This window comes from Peromyscus eremicus, chromosome 19 (assembly GCF_949786415.1).
Source record: "Peromyscus eremicus chromosome 19, PerEre_H2_v1, whole genome shotgun sequence".
Classification (NCBI taxonomy): Eukaryota; Metazoa; Chordata; class Mammalia; order Rodentia; family Cricetidae; genus Peromyscus; species Peromyscus eremicus.
The window spans coordinates 3,039,457-3,061,233 of record NC_081435.1 but is presented as its reverse complement, the minus strand read 5'-3'; the positions used below and the strand labels follow the sequence as shown (position 1 = coordinate 3,061,233).

Genomic DNA, 21,777 nt, shown 5'->3' with positions numbered 1-21,777 from the left:
GCACTCTACCCACTGAGACATCCCTCAAGATGCATTCTTAAAAAATATATTTTGAATATATTTTATATATATATATATATATATATATATATATATATTTAAAACATATATTCAGTAGGTATGCAGATGAGATGAAATACCAATGGACAGGAAGGGCTGTTCTTCTAGACGAATTGTCCCAGTCTTAGCTGGTGATAGGAGTCTCTAGTAAAATAGAAGTGCACATTCAGGGACTCTGGTGTGGTCCTGGATGCATGTGTTACAGCTCTGGAGGGAAATGCGCCCTGACTTGTCAGAAGTCAGGCTACACCTGCAGCTGTGAAGGGAAGGTATCCTGGATACCTACAGCTGTGAGGAGAAAGGTATCTTGACTTCTCGGAAGTCAGGCTATACCTGAAGCTGGGGTCCGGTGGGGGATGGTCTCCCCGCAGGATGTGGCAATTCTGCTCCTCTCCGAGAGAGAGCCATGACAGCTGAGCTCTGCTCTGCTTCCCTAAGGGGGTTTCCCAGCAGAGAAATCCATTGCTTCTCTGCTCCACTCCACTTGGGAGTTTCCCAGCAGAGATTCTGCTCTGTTCTGGCGAAAGAAGGTCTTTACCCAAAACTCTTTGAAGAGATTTATTTGGGAGGGAGAAATCCAGGGGAGTGGCTGCCCCTGCCAGGGTGAAGGACAGTTACTACCTGAACAGGCACAGGGCTTATATAGTGCTTCTTAGGGGTGGAGTTTTCCCAGGGAGAAGATTTTCAGGGTGGGAATTAGTCAGATTTCAATCCCCTTGAGCTTGGGCAAGCTCAGATTGGCTAGATTTCATGCTCAGGGATTAGCTGGTTTTGTGGTCAGGGATTGGTTGGTTTTTCTGTTCAGGAATTGGTTGGTTTTCCTGCTCAGGGATTGGTTGGTTTCATGCACAGTTGATCAGGGGCAGATTTGGCTCTGGTTCCAGAGCCAAAGTGTGTTTCTTTGGCTCTGGTTTCAGGGCCAGGGTTGGTTTCTTTGGCTAGTCCATTTTACCCTACACTGGGGGTCTGTAAACTTTTGGATGAGAGCCAAATATACCCGTTTTTAGAAAAATAAATTTTATTGGAACACGGCCCAATGCTTTCGCTTGCATATTAGCTGTGGTCCCCTCAACAGCAGTTGAGGACATGTGACAGGATCCATCAATCCCCAAAGCTCAGAAGTTGTTCCTATCTGATCCTTCACAGCAAAGCTTGACAACTGCTACACAGGAGCTTCTCCGGGCTGAGTCAATGTTCCTTAATGAGAAGCGTCCAGAGTCAGGACAAGTCTCCAGACCACAAGCCCAGGCTCCATCCGGAAAACCTACATCAAGACCCTGAGTGACAGGCAGGAATAAAAAACAATTTTTTAAAGCACATGCTTAGTTAAGAACTGCTATACTCAAGGACACACAATCTTCTACAGGTCTCAGAGGCTAGAATTCTCAGGGGTAGGAGGGAGGCCCGCTTCATCCAGTGCTCTGCATTTGCTGGTAGCTTATAAATTTGTACTTCTAATATGCTCTACCAATAATTAAGTCCCAAACTCGGTGTTTTTAAAATGTATTAATAGGGCAAGGCAGATCAGTTGGTAAAGTGTGTGCTGTGCACCCATGAGGGCCTGACTATGATCCTCAACACCCATGTAAAATTCCAGGCACAGAAGCATGTACTTATACCCCCAATGCTGGGCAGATGGAGACGAGAGGGTCAGACCCAGGGGCCTGCTGGCCAGTCGGTCTAGCCAAATTGGTGACCTCCAGGTTTAGGAAGAGACTTTGTTTCAAAAATAAGGTGAAAAGCTACTGAGAAAGATATGTTTTGCCACTCTCTGGCTTCTAGATGCGTGTGCATGATTGCACATGCACACACATATACATATACACACGTACATACACATGTGCACAGATTGGTATAGACATACACCACAAAACCAATAATTAAAATGAATTAATAAGTCAGCAAACTGAGGTGGATCACTGTGTCTGAATTCTCCAGCTTTACTGTGCTAATTTACTTATTCTCTACCAGGCTGTGTTCCAAGGTTTCCCTAGCATTTTGTGGCAGATAACCTGAACTTCTCAACATGTTCAGTTAACCCTCTTTCCCTGAGGTCACCACAAGCCTCTTTGGAGAGAAGAAGAAACAGAGTAACAAAGAGGTGACTATAAATGGACGATAAATGGGAGATCCAAACATTCTGGCGAGAGAAACCAGAGCTGTGTATTGCCAAGGCTCTAAGTTCCACTCTAGTTCATTTACAAATGTTTAAGAAAATGCTGGCTGATTCCCACCATGGGCATCATGCCACAGACCCTCCGCACTAAGAGGATTACAAGCCAAGCCAAGTATACCCACCCTCCCCCAGCCCTCCTCACAGGCACACGGAGACTTGGCTTGTCAGAGGCGTGGGTAGAGCAGCAGGCAGGGCTGAGGCAGGGAGGTAGATGAAGCCAATTGTAACTGACTTCGAGGGAGCCCCAGAGCCACCCAGCAGTCCTGGGACGTTTCCTAAGCTCACACCCCTGGATGACTCTCACGTCTTCTCCCTCCACACCAAGCCCTCTTTACCTTCCTCACTGCCGGCTCTAACATGTGTGCTTCTTATTTCAGAGAGCAAACAGAGCACGTTCCCACAAGTCTCCATGGCTGCCCCCGCCTGCGCCTCTCCCACGCATGCAGACTACATTTGGTCGGTAGCCTTTTGGGTTCAATAAAGGGTGGCTTCTCCCTTCTGTGTGTACAGTCAGCCCCAACGTCCTGGAGACAACCTGAGTCTTCTCTTCCCCACATATTCTGTTCCTAATGTAGAACTTGTTAGGATCCTGCCCTCACTCCTGCACATGCATAGCTCGGGGTCTTGCGTCTTACATCATAAGGGGGCACTGGCGACTACGTACATACCTTAAAAAGCTGGATGCAGACCCCATGTTCTCTCTCTGTTCCCTGCTCTGCTCTGCTCCCCCCACCACCACCACCATCACCATCTTTCTCTCTCTCCAGGCCTGGCTCTCTTCTTTCCCCTCCCCCCTTTCCCTCCTAATAAAGCTCTAAAAACTAACACTGGGTTCTGTCGTGACCGTGACCTTTCCATGTGGTAGCCAGCACTGCCACAGCCCTGTTTATCTTTTAGAAATCCCCCTTCAAGTCTGTCCGGTTCTCTCTGTGGAAGACACCCACCACCTGCCCATCTCCTGTTCCTCCGGGGATGCCACTTGGGTCTCAGCCACCATCATTTCCTCCTAGGTGGCTGCAATGGCTTCCCATTGGGTCTCTGCACCCCTTCTCCCCTGCAATTTGTTCTCAGAACAGCACCCAGAAGGGTCCTTACATGTAATGTCTCTCTGTCATTCTACCTCATTCCAAACAAACACTAAATGTTCACAGTGGCTGTCAACGGCTTGTCATAAGGCCCCGGCACTTCCCTTCCTGGCCACTCTTCCCTCATCTCACGGTCACACCTCTGGGCTTTTTGCCTACTGGACAGTCCTATCTAAGGACTATGTACTCCCTCTTTCCCACGCCTGACTATTTCATTGGTAAACCTCCCATTCCTAGCCTCCCTTTCCGACGTAATTTCACCTCCTGCACTCCATGTGCAGCCCAGACCCTGACTACTACGTGACCGCAGAACCTCGGCCAGGATGCAGAGGGCTTTGATGCTCTCACACCTCACACACATGCCCTTCTCACTCCTGTCCTGCTGTTTCCTGGAACCACCTCCCAGATAGAGTACTTGCACTAAGTTAGGGTGGGTAGGACAGGTGGCCAAGTAGGACAGGAAGGCCACTATGGAAGGATTTTGAGCAAACTGGCAATCTATAATCCAGGCTCCAACCAGTATCCTGAATTGGGCAGTGCCCTTTTGAAAGATAGACTACAATTGAGAATGGCCAGGAGACTCTGCAAAAGCCCCACGGCACTCTGGAACTTCACTTGGACTTGGCAGTGTGCCCAGAAACCAGGAAGGAAGTGGAACATAGTATTTTCATTGACATTAAACCCAAAAGAGGCTACTTGCCTTTTATATTGCCAGCTACCGGGTCTTCTGGACTCAGAGTGTAAACGGGAGAGACTGGAATTCCTATAAAATAATTTATTTAAAAACACAGATTACAGAGATAGTAGTACACACCACCAAGCTGCACTGAGCAGGAAGAAGGCCCCTCCTTCAGTGAAAAGTGACGCGTAGAGACTGATTTAGGGAAAGGCCCTGCACTCCCTATGGCCAACAGCCTCATAACTGAAGCCAGGGTGCTTAGCTGATTAGCAAAAGGAAATGGGGGGGTGTTTTATGCTCACAATTGCTAAATCACTCATAACAGTTATGCCCAAAGAATAGCTATGCCTAAACATGAATAGAATTTATGGTTATTTTTTAAACAGAAATTTAATGTGTTTTTTTTTTAAAGTAAAACTGAGAGTAGCTTTGAAAAAAGGTTTTCTTCTAAGATTTTTCCCTGAATTTTTGCTTACTCCATTAAAAAAAATAATAATTGAAGTGTCCTCTTCTTTTTCCCACTGAAAAGGCAGGGTCAGTTTCTGTGGAACCTATCCCACAATTCTAGATTCTAAATGGGCAAGCACCTGAAACAGTCAATGGCTTCAGACATTGTTTCCTAAACTATAGTTGATTATCCAGAGTAGGAACGTCTCCACAGTGAAACGGTTGCTGCTTCATCACCGTTCTAGGACAGCACGTACACACTGAACAGGTCGGTCCCAGGTCCCCACTTCTCCCACCACATTCTACCAAGACAGAATACATCACACTTCTCCTGAGACAGAATATATGTATATGTATATGTATATGTATATGTATATGTATATATATTCCTCATGAATATGTTAAAGTATTCATTCAGATCTTTGTAGTGGGTGGAGGGAGACGAGGGCCCCGGCAGCTGCCCTCTTGTGCACTGGAGAAGAGAAAACACACCTTCTTGCCCCCAACCCTGCAAAGAATGATGCACTAGGTCTATGAAGCCTCTATGAAGTCACACTCATGGGTTACTATCAAGTTGAATTTCACAGTATTTGAGTCCTTGACCTATTAAAATGGCAATATCTACTGTACAATGCCAAGCTAAACATAATTCTAAAATTTCTTTGAGACCTAGGGAAATGCTTTGATGTAAATGCGACCTGCTTGGTCCTGTTTCTAGCCCCTCGTACCGTCCATGCTCTCCACTGTTCACACACGGAGATTGGCTATGGGCCAGAAAGGGGGCGCTCACCTACACTGGATACTTACTCAAGCAAAATGGAAAATCATAGTACCCATCTGCACACATCTCACAGTTGTCCCCGTGGAAATTTGGCTTACAGTGACAGCGGCCTGACCCCTGTTCACAGTCATCTGCACGCTCAGGGTCACAGCTGCAAGCTAAGAGGAAAAATAATCACTGAGTGACCAGTCCCTCGCTGTATTAGTAAAGCACACTTGTCCTCGCACCTCTCAGCAATGCCCATTGTCTTACACAATCTCTTGTGCATAGTAAGCACTCACCTACAGCTAACCACCATGACGATGATTAAATCTTTGTGGACTCGATACTATGCTGCTTTGATGCTCGTTATGACAAACTTGAAATTATTGGAAAACATAGAAACAGGTCAAACCAGTTAAAAAAAAATGAAGATGCAGCGTCTATTACAGGCTTGATAGGTGACTGATTGACTGAATTAAGTGCTTCCCTGCACACTTTTGATAGTATTTCACCTACTGTTAGGAAATACATTTATTATCATCATTATTTATACGTAAGAATTCTGGGGTTTAGAGAAAATATGGAGTCTCCTGAGATAGCAGAGCTGGAAAGAAGTAGAACCGGTAATACAAAGGCAAGGGACAAAGGCCACCAATGTCCCCGAGCTATGACACCCTTGGGGCAGTATACACACACTGTCATAGTCATGACATGAGACTTACGGATGCATCCATGGAGCGCATCCACGGGCATGTCATAGGGCCGGTAGTAACCCTTTGCACACTTCTCACAGTTCACGCCCGCTGTGTTGTGCTAGAGGAAAGAGAAAGAACGAAATTTACAAAGGACACCAAAGAAGCCCAGCATTCTTTAGTCTGTGCTAATCCACCACAGAAATAATTCTCTCCTACAAAATCAAAGTCCCAAAGCCCCTAAAAATGTCCGACTTGACCCTGTCACAGGACCCGAAATGTGTCCTAGGACACTGACTCGCCTTGGCCCTGAAATCCCCACCACACACATGGGAAAAGGAAATAAGGAATGTTCAATAAACTGGCAGCCCTGGATTCCCCCTCTAAAAATAAATTAAAATAAATAAATTGCTTTAATGAACTTGACACTTGAGTAAGAAAAAATAATAACCCTCAATGTCCCTGTAGCTTCAGTCCGTATAGCGTTGCTCAGAAGAACCAATGGATGGACACTCAGCAGCCCTGGTTTAGCTCAAAGAATGAGATGGTGCATGAGAATCAGTATCTTTCCCAGTTTTGGAAGGAAAGTGTATAAAAATCTCTGTCTCTCGTCATTCTAATTGTATCTGTGTTTCCATCATTCTCAGGATATTTTCATTGTGTGAATGGACAATGCAAGCATGAGGCTCATACGCAGAGCTCAGTTTTGAGTCAGGTGGCTTTTTCCAGTCCATGGTTAATCCTTACAGTTGCCACAAAATCAATAACCCACACACATCATCGGTTTCCAAGAAATACACGTCACAGCTCAATTCTGTTCCCTCTCACCTAGAAAAGCCCTGGGACAGTGTCAGCGCCGAGAGGACAAGAAAAGCAACCCAACAAGAATGAACGCAGTGGGATCCACACGGAACCTGCACCAAAACTCAGGGAGAACAAAGGCCCGGTCTGTGTCCTCTCCCTGCAGGATTTTATTAACCACAGACCCTTGGTTTTTACCACTCTTGTCCTGTGGGCTAAAAATCTGAATCCACTTTAGCACCAAGGTCATCATGGCCACCCTGCTAGCTTTCACATGAACCTTGTGAACAAATAGGAAACAGCTCCAGCCCGCCCACTCTTCCCATCAAATGCCATCCACCTTCCATTCCACTGCTTGCTACTGTGGCTAACCTTGGCTAGCAATCCAATTAGAGCAGGACGTGAGAACTGTTCTCTGAGGTGGGCGGCCTTGGCTCCTTGCCTCAATTTGTGCCTGAATAGCAGCGAAGGACCCAGAGAGAACAGACACCGCAGATAAAATAAAGCCTATTTTGGATGGTTTTCTCTAAGGCCTCCACAGTCAGAGGGCAACTCATGCCATTGGATTTGTGGACAGCAGGGTCCTGGCTGGACTGAGCACAGGCAGGGCAAGACACAAGCGTCAAGGTGGCTTCACAGGTTTACAGTGGCGGTCTAGAGGAAGCAGTCCTGCCAGCCGCAGGAGTGGGTGTTTGAAGTTGGGCCTGTTCAGCATCAAATGAGAACCACAGAGACCCAAGCCGAGTAAGTGTAATGGCGCCCTCTGCAGGCAAAAAGCCTGTCTCCTTCCTACTGGCTGCTCTGGCTCCACCCGGAGAAAAGGATGTGTATGTGTGTGTGTGTGTGTGTGTGTGTGTGTGTGTGTGTGTGTGTGTGTGTGTGTGATGGTAAACATAGGGGTCAGAGGACAACTTGGTTCTTGCAAACTCCAGGAATTGAACCCAGGTCCTCAAGCTTAAATTGCAAGTGCTTTTATCCATTAAGCCGTCTTGCCAGCCAGAACATGCTTCATCCACAAGGGTTTTACAGCTCAAATCCAAGCCTCATGCTTGCACAGCAAAAGCTACAGACTGAACTATCACCCGGGTCCCCTGGGCAGCACTCTATGGAGTGTTCCCCCAGAAGCCAGGCCCTGCCCTGACTGTCTGAGGTCTGGATTCCACCACATGGAGCTTTTCCAACATGTTTTGACCTTTAGACAAATACTAACCCTCTGCCTCTTGCTCTCAACTCTTTGACTGTACCTCCCCCATCACCTTCCATCTCTGTGAATCTCAAGCACGTGGAGACTGCTCACTCATTAGCCACCTTGTCCCTGAAGATCAGAATGAATTTTCCTTACAAAGATTCCACATGAACTAGACTTTGGTGCCTTCCTGGAATTATCTGCCCTTCTCCTGACTCACTTATCCTCCAACTATCCTGGGATCTTGCTCCTTACTAAGGCCTCTTGTCCTTCTGTTACTCCAATGCTCCCAATGGATGTCTGGCTCATTCCCTTATCTACTCAGATACCACAACTCATGAAATTGGCCACTTTACTTAGAATATCTCATACCCTATTCCAACAGTTAAAATGGGAAACCCAAGAAATAAAATAAACCAATACCAATAGAGTCTATATGTGCCTCTGGTAACTGCTTTCTATTCAGGACAAGAATCTAACTCTATCACCATGACTATCTGCTGTGGAATAATCCTTTCGTACACTGTGAAGATGTTTTGCTCTCATAGGTTTAATAAAGAGCCAACTGGCCAATAGTTAGGCAGAAAGAGGTTAGGTAGGAGAGCCAGACTGAGAGAAAACTGGGAAGAAGGAGGGCTGAGTTACTAGTGAGATATAGAGAGAGCAGGAGATGGACATGCCATGTTGAAAAAAGGTACCACCACATGGTAGAGCATAGATAAGAAATATGGATTAATTTAAGTAGTAAGAGCTAGTAACAAGCCTAAGCTATCAGCCAAATATTTATAAATAATAAATCTCTGTGTGGTTATTTGGGGAGCCAGTGGTCCTGACTAAAAACGCTGCCTACAACTATCTGCTACAGTTCAGCTGGGTCTTCTTCAAAATTCAGGCTTAAATTCAATGGCCAGTATAATAGTGTTAAGAGACACTGGCTTTGAGAAGTGATTCAGTCATAAAGGCTTGTCCTTCAGGAGTGGATTACAGACCTTAGAAAGGAGACCACAGAATTTGGCCCTTTATCCTCTGCCTTCCACCATGTAAAGACAGATTGTCACCAGATGACCGAACAGGCTGCCGTCTTGATCCCAGACTTCATGGTCTCAGAACTATGCAAAAGTAAAAGTTTCTTCTTTATGAATTAACCCATTTCAGGTATTTCATTATAGCCGTACAAACTGACTGAGATACTACGTGAAGGTGTCTGGGTACAGCCTGTGTGTGTGCTCTGAGATGATGGCAGATTAATCATCACTTTCCACTTGCAGACACTGAACAGAAATGGTGGGAAACAGCACAATTCCTGCATTTCTAGGGGACAGAATTTGCTGTAGGCTGTGTGTTCTTTACCAACAAACTCAAACCAGATCACCAAGATGGCCGGCCCTGTGGCCCCTCTTCTCTTCCTTTACCAGTGAAGACTTTCACGTCCTTGTGTGCATGGCATAAAATACAGTTCATTTTTTCCCCAAAGAACCAAGTGTCCCAATAGCACTTATAAAATGTCCATCTTTTCTATTAGGAATGACATGACATTAAAATCAAATTGTGCCGTTCCCATGAGCTGTCTTAGGTTGTTAGTTTCTGGCAGTAATCCCCATGCCGAGTCCATACCCAAGTACAGATTCAGAACAGTTTTGATTCTTAGAGGCTGGGTGTCCCACACTTACTCATTTCTAACAATCTAGTCTTGTATTCTCTGCTAGTAAGTTCTGAATCTGCCTGTCCATCCCCACAAAAGTCCTAAAACCACACTGAATGTATAGTCTGGCTTCAGAAAAGATCAAGCCTGAAAACACTGCTCAGCACAGGTTGTGTTTCATAGATTCTGGTGTAGTGTTAGGAGTTTGACTCTAGCTCCCCAATCGGCTCCTTTTGTGGCCTCTTGGGGCTCCACGTCATTCTGACATTTGCAGCCTTGAACCCTGTCTGGAATATGTGTTTCACATTTGCTTTCTTCTTGAATCTTTTGGAGTTGCTGCTCTTTTCAAACAACACGACTTCCTCATTTTCACTTTATAATGAGTTCTGGAGAAAGGGTGCATTTTGCTTTTTAAATACCTTTTCTGTGCGTGGTAGGGTTTGGGGCAGAACAGAACCATGTGTTCTGTGGCTGGATTCCCATCTGTTTTACAAGGTGTCGTGTGAAAAACAGATGGTTCTGGAATAGTGAGACAAATACCTTATTGACCTCACTGGATGTGAATAACTAGGGAGCAAGTGCCGTCTTCATGGGAGACGGTCAACCTCATTTGGTTAACAGAGAGAGAGCGTACCTCTGAGCACCACCCCAAACAACCTGGGTAACCGCCAGTCTTCGCCAAGTACGTCAGTGTTACCACAAGAAACAGGAGTCAAGAAGGAGCGGATGCAGGCAAGCCATCCAGCCTCTTCCCTTCCCCTTTGCCTCAGCATTTGTTACGGGAAGTTTTCACAGTGATCAGTCAGACAAGCCCCACCCACAGATCACCATGAACATCCTACTCTATTTATTTGCTACATAATAAACATTCCCCAACCTCTTCCTCTGTCCATGCATCAACATCTGACTTTTTGTGTATTCCCAAATGTTACAGGTGCCAGCCATCCAAGTATTTAAGCCTGGACTTAACTAACTGGCATTCAACACATGCTTGTGATTTTTGTTCTATAAAACATATTTGGTACATACAAAACTCTTAATCATACATTCACCAAACTCAATTTCTTATCTCAGTATAAAACAACACCTTACCTCAGAAAATCCCCATGTTCCTGCCCAGTCAGCCTCTCACCACTACACCTCTTTAGAGCTAGTCATACTTCTGATACTTTCTCTACTAACTTGTATTTAAGAATTCTGTGCCAATGGCTGCCACACACATGAACCCTTTGTGAAAGCTGATTTTTCCATTACCACACTGCTCCTAAAATCCTCAGTGCTGTGATGTAGCATCAGCCCAAGGTCCTCTCTGCCCTTTAGTGTTCTGTTATGCTATTGAGCAAGAATTTGTCTTGCTACTACTGATGACCGAGGCTATTGGAAAACAAGCATTTCTGGGGCTGGAGAGATGGCTAGGCCATTAAAGGTTTGGCTCACAACCAAAACATTTCTGTATTTTATTTTTTATTTTTTTATTTTATTTTATTTTATTTTATTTTATTTTATTTTTTTTTCGAGACAGGGTTTCTCTGTGTAGTTTTGCGCCTTTCCTGGAACTCACTTGGTAGTCCAGGCTGGCCTCGAACTCACAGAGATCCGCCTGGCTCTGCCTCCCGAGTGCTGGGATTAAAGGCGTGCGCCACCACCGCCCGGCTTCTGTATTTTATAAATAAACTGGGAGTAGGGTTTATCACAGTGTAGGAAGGTGCATGTTTCATTGCATTTTATACATTGTTGGGCCTTTGCCGGAGCCATGGTACACCATTTGGCATTTCTATTGATGGGGGAATGCTATCTATGGTTGTTTCACATCTCACTGAAATTTAGTTGCTGGGCTTTTTAATAATTGCCATCTCGGTGATTTGTGGTTTTGACTGGCATGTTCATCCTGATGGAAGCAGCTCAGCTCTTGAATGCCAGCTTACTGGTCATTCACATACTTAAACACTCATCAGAGGCTGTTTGGTTATTGTGTGTATGTGGGCGTTACCTGTCTTCATTTAAGAGCTTAGGACCTCTTTATTTGTTGTGGTTACCGACCATCTGACAGACTTCAGTTTGTGAATATTCTCTCCTTGTCTGCAGCTTGCCCGATCATTTTCTTTAGTGGGAGTGAGCGGAAGTTTTTCACTTCAGTGAAATCGGATTTCTTCATCTTTCATGATTACAGCTTTCTATGACTGAGGAAAGTCTCTCACCTTCTGAATCACACAGGGATTCTGTGTTTTTCTCTCAGGTTTTACAGCTTCAGCTCACTCTTCGTCCATTGTTCAATACCAAGTCAACTTTATATATGTGAGCAGGGATCAAGGCTTAAGTTTTTCACATAACATCTTGTTGTTTCAGAGCCATCTGTGGAAGGCCTTACTGTGTCCCAGCTGGTTGCTCTTGTACTTTCCTCCAGCTCACACCCCCCCCCCGCCCCGACATAGTGGGGGGCCTGTCTGGGCCCCTCTTGTTATGGTGACAGCTTTGCCACATGGATCTACTTGAAGACTGGATTCCAGGCCAACACCTACTTATGCGGCGTCTCACCTGACAGTCAATGCAGACTCCTCCCCCTGCATAGGTGCCTTTGGTGTTCAAGCTCGCCTGCTGCTGTTCCACATCCGGGTCATAGTAACAGTCTGTGGCATGCCCATGGCAGTTGCAGGCTGGAAGAAAAGCACTCTTGGTCAAATTACTATGCAACATTAGTGAGTTCCCAGACAGGATCTCTGCTCTGTGGCTTACAATAAAGTCTGTCCTGAAATACTAGAGATACTCTGTAGAGAATTACAGGTTTGTTTGTTTTTTACACAAAGACTACTATATAAAAGATTGTGTACTTTATAGCCCCTTCTTTTTGACAGTAAATGAAAGATTTCTCTTTTCTTAAAAGGTATATAATTATAGCCAGGTGGTGGTGGCGCACGCCTTTAATCCCAGCACTCTGGAGGCAGAGACAGGCAGATCTTTGTGAGTTTGAGGCTAGCCTGGTCTACAGAGCGAGATCCAGAAAAGGCTTAAAGCTACACAGAGAAACCCTGTCTTGAAAAACCAAAAAAAAAAAAAGAAAAGATATATAATTATAACAATGATGAATCAAAATACCCATTATAGTTGTGTACACAGACTACTGCCACTGTTGACATTACTACAAACTACTGTTCAGCTCTTTATTTACTGTGTGGTATGTTTATATGCATTGTTGCATTTAATCTACTCTCTAATATAGGTGCCATTATCCCCATACCACAGATAGGAAAACTGAGATGAAGCAAGGCTACAAGATGATCCACAGCTACATAGCCCATAAACAAGAGAGCCAGAAATCAGTCCTGTTCTTGTTTGATTCCAAATCTTATATTTGATTCCAAGTCTATATTCCAACTCCTATCAGCCAATATAGGAATTAGGTTCATGTCTAACTGTAGATAAATAACACACCTGGCTGACTATAAATCCTATGAAGATGGAGCTGCACATATTTTGTTTGTGATAGAGCATGGTCCTAGGCACACAGCGGCACTCCACTAACCCCCACCATATTGACTTGGAGTTCTACTGTGATGATACTATATGCCACCAAAGAATTCATGACGATTGGGACAGAATGTCAAAAAAATCTTTTAAAAAAATCAGTGAAAAAGATCAGGACATAAAATTAAACAGATGGTATAATCTTGACTAACACAACCACTACGCTATCTGATTAAAATGTTCATAGCAGTTCCACAATATGGTCTGAACGTTGGTGTTTCTCGGAAATTGACCTGGCAGAACCCAGTTATCATCCTTCATAAGTTGCTTTCGTTGGTAATCGTATCACAGCAACACAAAAAATAATGCAGATGTTGTGGGGTGTGTCAAAACCCATCTTTTCCTTAACTTTCTAATACAGATGTGAGTTAAAAGCAGTTTCCCACTATTTTCTTGTTTTCTCCGATCTCTCCCACCTTCTGCACGATTTAATCCACACAGCATCCTAGTACAACAAACAGCATCCTAGTACAACAAACAGCATCCTAGTACAACAAACAGCATCCTAGTACAACAGCATCCTAGTACAACAAACAGCATCCTAGTACAACAAACAGCATCCTAGTACAACAGCATCCTAGTACAACAGCATCCTAGTACAACAGCATCCTAGTACAACAGCATCCTAGTACAACAAACAGCATCCTAGTACAACAAACAGCATCCTAGTACAACAAACAGCATCCTAGTACAACAGCATCCTAGTACAACAGCATCCTAGTATAACAAACAGCATCCTAGTACAACAGCATCCTAGTACAACAGCATCCTAGTACAACAGCATCCTAGTGTGCATCAGGCTTAGCCGTCACTCCCATCTCTTTCTCCAGCCCTCGGCCCTCAAGACAGCGTTGTCACCATCTGCTATCACACCCTAAAAGTGCTAAAAAGAGAGACTGACACGTTAAAACACTCAGCCCGATCCATACATGAAAGTACCATGTATACACTTAAGATTTTTTCTTATATTTGAATTCAGGACTCTTTCCTGATGTTTTCCTTATACTGGTTCCCTCTTATCAGTGGTTACATTTTCCATAGTTAAGTTACCTGCAGTCTACAAATATTAAATAGAGTCACAAAAATCGACATTTCATGTTTCAAACTGTGGGCCATGGGGGAAGTGCAGCGCGGTGAAAGCTTCTTTTCGTGGCTGTTGCTTCCAGCCCAAGAGTCACCTGGATTCACGTTGGTGATGAGATCAGCTTGCAGGGTCTCAGGTTCCTGTGACCCTTGTCTTACTTTTTGAGTTAATTTTGTATCGTGCCACATTACTGAAGGAGTTTCTCAGCTGTAGGAGTTTCCTGGTAGAGTTTTTGGGGTCACTTATGTACACTATCATATCATCTGCAACTAGTGAAAGTTTGACTTCTTCCTTCCCAGTTTGTATCCCCTTGATCTCCTTTTGTTGTCTTAGTGCTCTGGCAGGAAATCCAGGACTATATTGAACAGACATGGAGAGTGCCCCGTCTTACTAATAAAGGCTCTCGAGTGCGCACATTGTGACGCTGGCCAGTTTATCACAATCTGGTGTCGTCACAGTTCTATTTCTTGTTAGTTGCTGCTCATCTCTTACTGTGCCCAATCTATGAGTTCAACCTTCTCATAACCGTGAATGTAGCAGAGCATATGGGACATCACGGGGGTCTCCATTATATCCTTGAAATCAGCATCCATAAGGGGTCCGAAACACATATCTAGAGTAAAGGGGGGTCTGCCTTATAATAAACAGAACTGAGTCTCTGAAATTGACATGACCCCATCCTCTTTGTGACCTCAGGTAGAGAGGAGAGGAGCCCCACGTCAGCACCCACCTTCACACTCACTGTGCTGCCCCCGAGCCGCAGGCTGCCAGCGCCTCTGGTTGTAACCCGCACAGCAGCGATTACACGTCTCCCCACAGGTGTGGTGCTGGCATTCGCACCGGAACCTGAGCACGAAGGCAAAGCATATTTTGGTAAATGAAGAGTTGTTGTAGGTATACCACCAAACTCAGGGCAGTACTCCTGCCTTGGCGTCCTGAGTTTGAAAAGTTGTTTGGCTTGGATTGATTCGATGTTTTATTTTGTTGGAGACTGGTTCTCATTTATCCCAGACTGACCTTGAACTCACTATGTAGCTCAGGAAGACCTTGCACTTCCACCCTGCTTCTGCCTCCCAAGTGTTGGGACTATCGGTGTATGCCACATGCCCGGTTTATGGGCTCCAGCTTTATGTGGTGCTAGAGCTCAAAGCCAGCACTCCGTGCCTGCTAGAGAAGCACTCTGCCAGCTGAGCTGCACCCCCCAGCACCTGATCAGTTGTTCCTGCTAGTCAAGCATGCACAGGTTGTGAGTTCAATGCCCAGCACCAAAACTAAACAAACACCTCTGTTCTTGTATGCAAACATGATCTATGACACACACACCATTGTTGGGTCATCCACAGCACGTTCACTGTGCCGTTACCAGAACAAAGCAATTCACACACGTTATGTCAACCCCATCGTCTCTGTCGCACAGATGGTGAAACTAAGATGCAGACAGTAAGATGTTTGCCAAAGGTCACGTGGTGATAACAGAGAACCAAATGTCAAGCCGAACTTTGACCCTGAAGTGCCAGATCTTTTTCCTCTACCACATTATGTTACAATAACTGAACAATACGGCATGGTGGTTCACACCTATAATCACCCCTCCATGGAGGCTGAAGGATAGACAGTATCCAGGCTAGCCTGGGCTACAGAAATCAATAAATATAAATGAGTAAGAAATAAAAATAAGTGAACAAGCAGGTACTAAGTTTCCTGTGAATCACATCTTCTCTGAAACCTGGAGTGAAGCTGGGGAAAAGACCTTCTAATGGAATGGAAGGTTGCGTTCGAGTTACCACTCATCTGGTTTGAAAGAAGACTCAAAACCATCGTGGAACAGCTCCTAGCTGGGCCTCCAGGTACCCCCATGGCCCTGATGTAAGAAGCAGTGGGGAGGATGGCCCAACTGAAGAGTCACACTCCGGAAAGAAGATTCCATCCTTCTCCCTGCTCTACTGTCTGCGAAGGCACACTGACGTGGACTTAACTGGCACAGCACGACAGCTGGAGACCACGTGGGCTCTCATCAGAGGCAGTTTCAGCTCAGTACCAGTGAAATACTTGGCATATGTTGGCCTGAAGGAATATGTAAGGGATATTGCTTAAAGAACACAGGGTCCAACTATATTCATAGGGAAGTTTTGAGCATAGCACAGAAAGGAGACTGGTGCCTGCCTGTCTGGATGGTGCCTGTCTGGATGGTGTGCCTGTCTGGATGGTGTGCCTGCCTGTCTGGATGGTGTGCCTGTCTGTCTGGATGGTGTGCCTGCCTGTCTGGATGGTGCCTGCCTGTCTGGATGGTGTGCCTGTCTGGATGGTGTGCCTGTCTGGATGGTGTGCCTGCCTGGATGGTGTGCCTGTCTGGATGGTGTGCCTGTCTGGATGGTGTGCCTGCCTGGATGGTGTGCCTGTCTGGATGGTGTGCCTGCCTCGATGGTGCCTGTCTGTCTGGATGGTGTGCCTGCCTGGATGGTGCCTGCCTGTCTGGACGGTGTGCCTGTCTGGATGGTACCTGCCTGTCTGGATGGTGCCTGCCTGTCTGGATGGTGTGCCTGTCTGGATGGTGTGCCTGTCTGGATGGTGCGCCTTTCTGGATGGTGCCTGCCTGTCTGGATGGTGCCTGTCTGGATGGTATTCCTGTCTGGATGGTGTGCCTGTCTGGATGGTGCCTGTCTAAATGGTGCCTGCCTGGGCGGTGCCTGTCTCGATGGTGCCTGTCTCGATGGTGTGCCTGTCTGGATGGTGTGCCTGTCTGGATGGTGTGCCTGTCTGGATGGTGCCTGTCTGGATGGTGTTCCTGTCTGTCTGGATGGTGCCTGCCTGGGCGGTGCCTGCCTGGATGGTGCCTGCCTGGGCGGTGCCTGCCTGGGCAGCACTGACATCCCCAAGCCACTGCTGTACTGATTCTCAGTCTAGACTAAAGATGAGGTAGCACTTCACTTTGTATCTACTACAAAATTGCTTCAGACTCAGCCAATTAGAGAGTCCTTTCCATGATGGCCATCTTACCTAGCCTAATATCCACCATCATTTTCTCCTAAGCAGCTGACATTTTAGGTTGTGACACAGCAAAAGATGAACCTGAGCAGACTCCTCCTGTTTAGTAGGCTATTTGAAAGCCCAGAATCAAAAGTGCGATCCTGCTACTATCCATGTAGCGAGGTCAGGATGGTAAGCCCTGTTGGTTAAAACTGTATTCTGCCTAGAACTAACTTCACTGATTGTCCAAAATGGGCTTCCTCCATCAAGTACCTGGACCATCTCAAGCAGAGGCTGGTTCCTGTTCATACATGTAGATTGTCATTGCTGAACTGTTCTGTATTGGCAGAATTTAAATGAGACTGAGGCTATTTGACCACATGTCAATCATGATTTTCTATAAGGCGGAATGTCCATGATAAGCCAAACCCTAATGTGCGTTCCCACCGTCGGTGCCAATTCCAACCTGAGGTTGGAACTGTCACACATGGTAGAAACCCCAAATTAAATAAAGTCAAAATCAGGGGCTGGAGAGATGGCTCAGCAGTTAAGAGTACTGGCCGCACTCCTAGAGGACCTGGGTCCAATTCCCAGCAGCCACATGGTAAATCAGAACTGTCTGTAACTTGAGTCTCAGGGGATCAATGACTTCTTCTGGACTCCTCAGGCACTGGGCATATATGCAGGCAAAACATTCAGACACACAAAATAAAATAAAAATAAAATTTTAATTTAAAAAATGCAAAATCAAACTGTGGATAAAAATTATTAGTGAGTGTCCAGCATGGTCTTGGGTTTGGGGATTTGATAACAGCGTTCCATATTATCCATAGGGTGCTGTGATTGATTAGTCATGTCTGCCATGGACCCACTGGTAGTCTGTGGAAGGAAAGTTCACACACACACACACACACACACACACACACACACACATACACACCACCTTTCTGTGAACTCTGAAACATTCCTATTGGGGTCTAGAGCCTGAAACTCTTCACCAGGGTATACATACGCACTGCGACAATTAGGCTCATCCAGAGCAAGGCGGGGAAGCGGGGAGGGGTGGCATGGGCGCCTCCGTACTTACTGCTTCTCAGGGTTGTCAGCCGTACATTCATCCGCATGGCCGTTGCAAACACACCGCCCACCAATGCTGATGTCCTTTATGCTGTAATAGTACTGCATGACAGAGAAGAGAATTAGCAGCAGCTCGTGCCTTCACCTGCAGAAGGGTGACTCGGCTTCTCTGTTATTCTACACTCTTGGGCTATTTCTCCTTGCTGACCTGAACACAAATGGGAGCCATGCTGCTTGTTACTTGTCTTACAAAATGAATGCATTCCTCAACTAAACTTAATTTTTTAAAAAGCCTTCACAATTTGTCCGTTAAAACATCAAATGCTTTAAATACAGGGAAGAAAATTACCTATGGGGGGAAATCATACGGACAGCCTACTGGAATGAGATGATGTGTTTTAAGATTGTTCATACATTGAGCATATGTATCTACCAAAAATGATTTTTGTACCTACTATGTGCAAACTGCCCCTCCGGGGTGTGGGAAGAGGGAAAATATTTACAAAGATGGATCAGATCCAGCTGTAGAACGAGTCATCAGTTGTTGGCAGTGGTTGGAACCTTCCTAATTCATGTTCAAAAAGGCTAGAGCTAAGAGTTCAAACTCCCAAAGATCAGCCAGAGTTAGCAGCAGACCCAGGGGAGGCCACATGCACACATGCATGCACACACACACACACACACACACACATCTTGCAACACTCACAAGGATAATTGGAAGTGCAGGGAAGTGGTGAGCTGGGGCCTTGTAGCTTTTCAGAATGCCCAGCTCATTTTTATCACTGTCCTCATCTACCCACGGGTTCAGAAAGAGCTAAGAGCACAGGAAATTCAGGTGAGTCACCTACAGACAAGGTACCTGACCTTTCTGGAAAATGCTCAAAACTGTAACAAATCTTTCCTAGGCGGTCCACCTCTGACCTCTCTGCTATTAACTACATAAAATGCCAAACTCTAGCAGTACAGTGGGCATCTTCCAGTCAGCCTTCTAGGTGGATCTTGCCCCTGGTCCTTGGGCTGACCCCTGTATCATCAGCAGCCCTGTATCTGGCTCCATAGCTTCCTTTTTGGTTGTGCCACTAAGAGGCACTTGCAGGAGAAGAGCAAGCTCAGGTCACTTCTTCTACTGCCCCCTCTGTCCCTAGAAGCCAGGGTACCATCCTAACACCGGAGGATGGGATGTTCCCATAGTTCTCCCTCAGACTGCAGAGTTTACTGAACCACCACGTTCTCCTCCACTAGGTCACGTTTTGGAGATCTTTCCCTAGGAGGGTCTACATTAGGACCAGATCTTCTCAGTGGAAGCTGTAGTCTTGCTTCTTCCTCCAAATCATTGGTCCACCAGGAAGGAGGGAGCAGAAGCAGGGAACAGAGATCAGATGGCTGTGAATATGATGGCGACAGCCCTCTGGGAGATGACTAGTGAATCAGCTCGGCTTTATTCCAGAGTATAGGGAATATATAGGATTGGGAAGCCTGGGGACAAACCCTAATTTCATTAAGTGGCACACTCCTATCGTAAGGCTGGGTTAGTGGCAGCAGGGCCTTGTAGTAAAGCTCCTAATGTAAGTCTTCGTTTCCACATGTACAGCAGGGGAGGATTCCAGCAGGGAACTGGGCCAAGGTCACCCTAGAGATAGATCAGGCATCCAGGCTTAGAGAGCTTTCAGATAAGGTCAGTCCTCCAGGCCCAGGGACATTCTCCATATAAGGGCAGGTAGAGAGTGGGAAGTTTCGCTGGGGAGGAAGTCCCCATGTCACTGAGCTTTAGAAAAGGCTGCCAGGCCATGATTGCAACCTCTGACCAGCAAGGCCTTCCATCAGAAGTGACCTCTGTAGCTTGGGGTGTGTGGGTTTCCTCTTTCCTCCCTCTTTCATCTGCTGAACTGAAGCAGGGAATTGGAAGGAAGACACTAAGACACCACTAGAAACAGGGAGCCTGGTCCCCAGGGTGACCGCATGGAGCTGCGCTCACCAGCTGATACACACCAGACTGTGACATGAGCCAGGCCTTCTTAGGCCTCTGACACTGGGGCTTGTTGACGACAAGAGTTACCCACCCACACCAATACCAGACTGACTACAGTCTGTTTGGGAAATAACGATTTTTCTTGTCTTTGGGATTGAACCCAGGGTTCTACCACTGAGCCAGATTGACACCTAAGTTGCCTAGGCTGTCCTGAGACTCATTCTGCAGTCCAACCAGGCCTTGCATTTGCAATCCTCCTGCATCAGCTTCCCTGGCAGCTGGGATTCCAGGCCTACACCACCAGGCCTGGTTAATTTTTCTTCAAATAGCCATATCTCTTTTGGACAGGCCCCACCCTCCACCTAAGATCACTGGCTGGGAAACATACTCAGAGGAGTTGAGCTTATTTGACAAGACAAGCAACAAAACACAGGCGATCGGGCGCTCACAAAGTGCCACTCACCCGCCGGGTGACAGTGGGGTCCCGCTCTGCTTTGGAGATAAGATGCCCAAGGAGGGTATTGGTTCGGAGAAATCGCAAGCGAATGTTTGTTGCTTTAGTAAACTCCCTCAGGGTGTCAGAGAAAGCGAAATTTTTTGCACCTGGACGACCATTTATCAAAGATACAACCACCTTGAAAAACAGAACAAAATATCAGACCAAGTCCTTTTCTCAAAATGCAGCCACGAGACACTAAAAATAACATATGCCCCCAAAGTACCCGGTTCTCAAAGGAGCCCCTGGATGGGCTGAGGTGGTTGAGCATTAGTTTATAGGTCAGAACATTTGCTAGTTCTTGGATCTACATTTAAACCTGATCTCCGTGAAGATGTTCTCACTTCGTTCTTAAACCTCTGACCTGTCAGGTGGCTGTGGAAGGGAAACACCATGAAATGTTGGAGAGAGACCGTTACGTCTATAAACACAGGAAAGTGATTCTGTCAAGCTGCAGCAAAAACAAAGCTGAAATGATCCACACCAGTGCTTCTCACCCGTCCTAATGCTGCGACCCTTTAACACGGCTCCTTGTGTTGTGCTGACCCCCAACCACAACATTATTTTCGCTGCTACTTCATAACATAATTTTGCTACTGTTGTGAATCATAATGTAAATATCGGATACGCAGGAGTCATTTGACCCCCAAAGGGGTTGCGACCCATAGGTTGAGAACCACTGATCTAAATGCTGTTAAAAATGTGAACCAGAATAATGGCTCAGGTTTTCATGCCTCAGCTGACAAAGTCTAAGCCTCAGTAGCTTGAAACATGAGCTGCTCCCCAGCTGAAGATACTGGGTAGAGCTATTTAAGTAAGATCTCACACTCCTAACGAGAGTTGATTGGAAAGTCTGTTTATGTTCCTTCCGGCCTCACCATTTCCGTGGAATTCTTCCCTGACTGTCCCCATCTTGGTTTGTCCCCTGCTTAGCTACAGCCAGGCTGATTCCACAGCAGGGCCAGAGGCAACTCCAGGGGACAGCAGTTGTTTCCCCCCAGGAGCTGACATCCACCATGTCAAATGGGACCAAGTGAAGGGACTCTGGCCAGCCCAAGCATGGCGAGCATGGCTCTGGCAGACCCAGCATGGTGAACATGGCTCTGGCACACCCAGCATGGTGAACATGGC

At 46.1% G+C, this 21,777-nt stretch overlaps 1 protein-coding gene across 1 annotated transcript in view; it reads right to left on the bottom strand.

The window, feature by feature from the left end:
- The window catches only part of LOC131896105 (laminin subunit alpha-3-like), a 161,313-nt gene that overhangs the window by 82,646 nt on the left and 56,890 nt on the right, over positions 1-21,777 (bottom strand). Inside the window, exons 5-11 of the mRNA XM_059246694.1 lie at positions 20,614-20,784; positions 18,192-18,283; positions 14,868-14,983; positions 12,067-12,185; positions 5,933-6,023; positions 5,255-5,386; positions 4,022-4,084 (exon numbers count right to left, since the gene is read on the bottom strand). Coding sequence (XP_059102677.1) covers positions 4,022-4,084; positions 5,255-5,386; positions 5,933-6,023; positions 12,067-12,185; positions 14,868-14,983; positions 18,192-18,283; positions 20,614-20,784 — 784 coding nt within the window. The remainder of the gene's footprint in view (positions 1-4,021; positions 4,085-5,254; positions 5,387-5,932; positions 6,024-12,066; positions 12,186-14,867; positions 14,984-18,191; positions 18,284-20,613; positions 20,785-21,777) is intronic.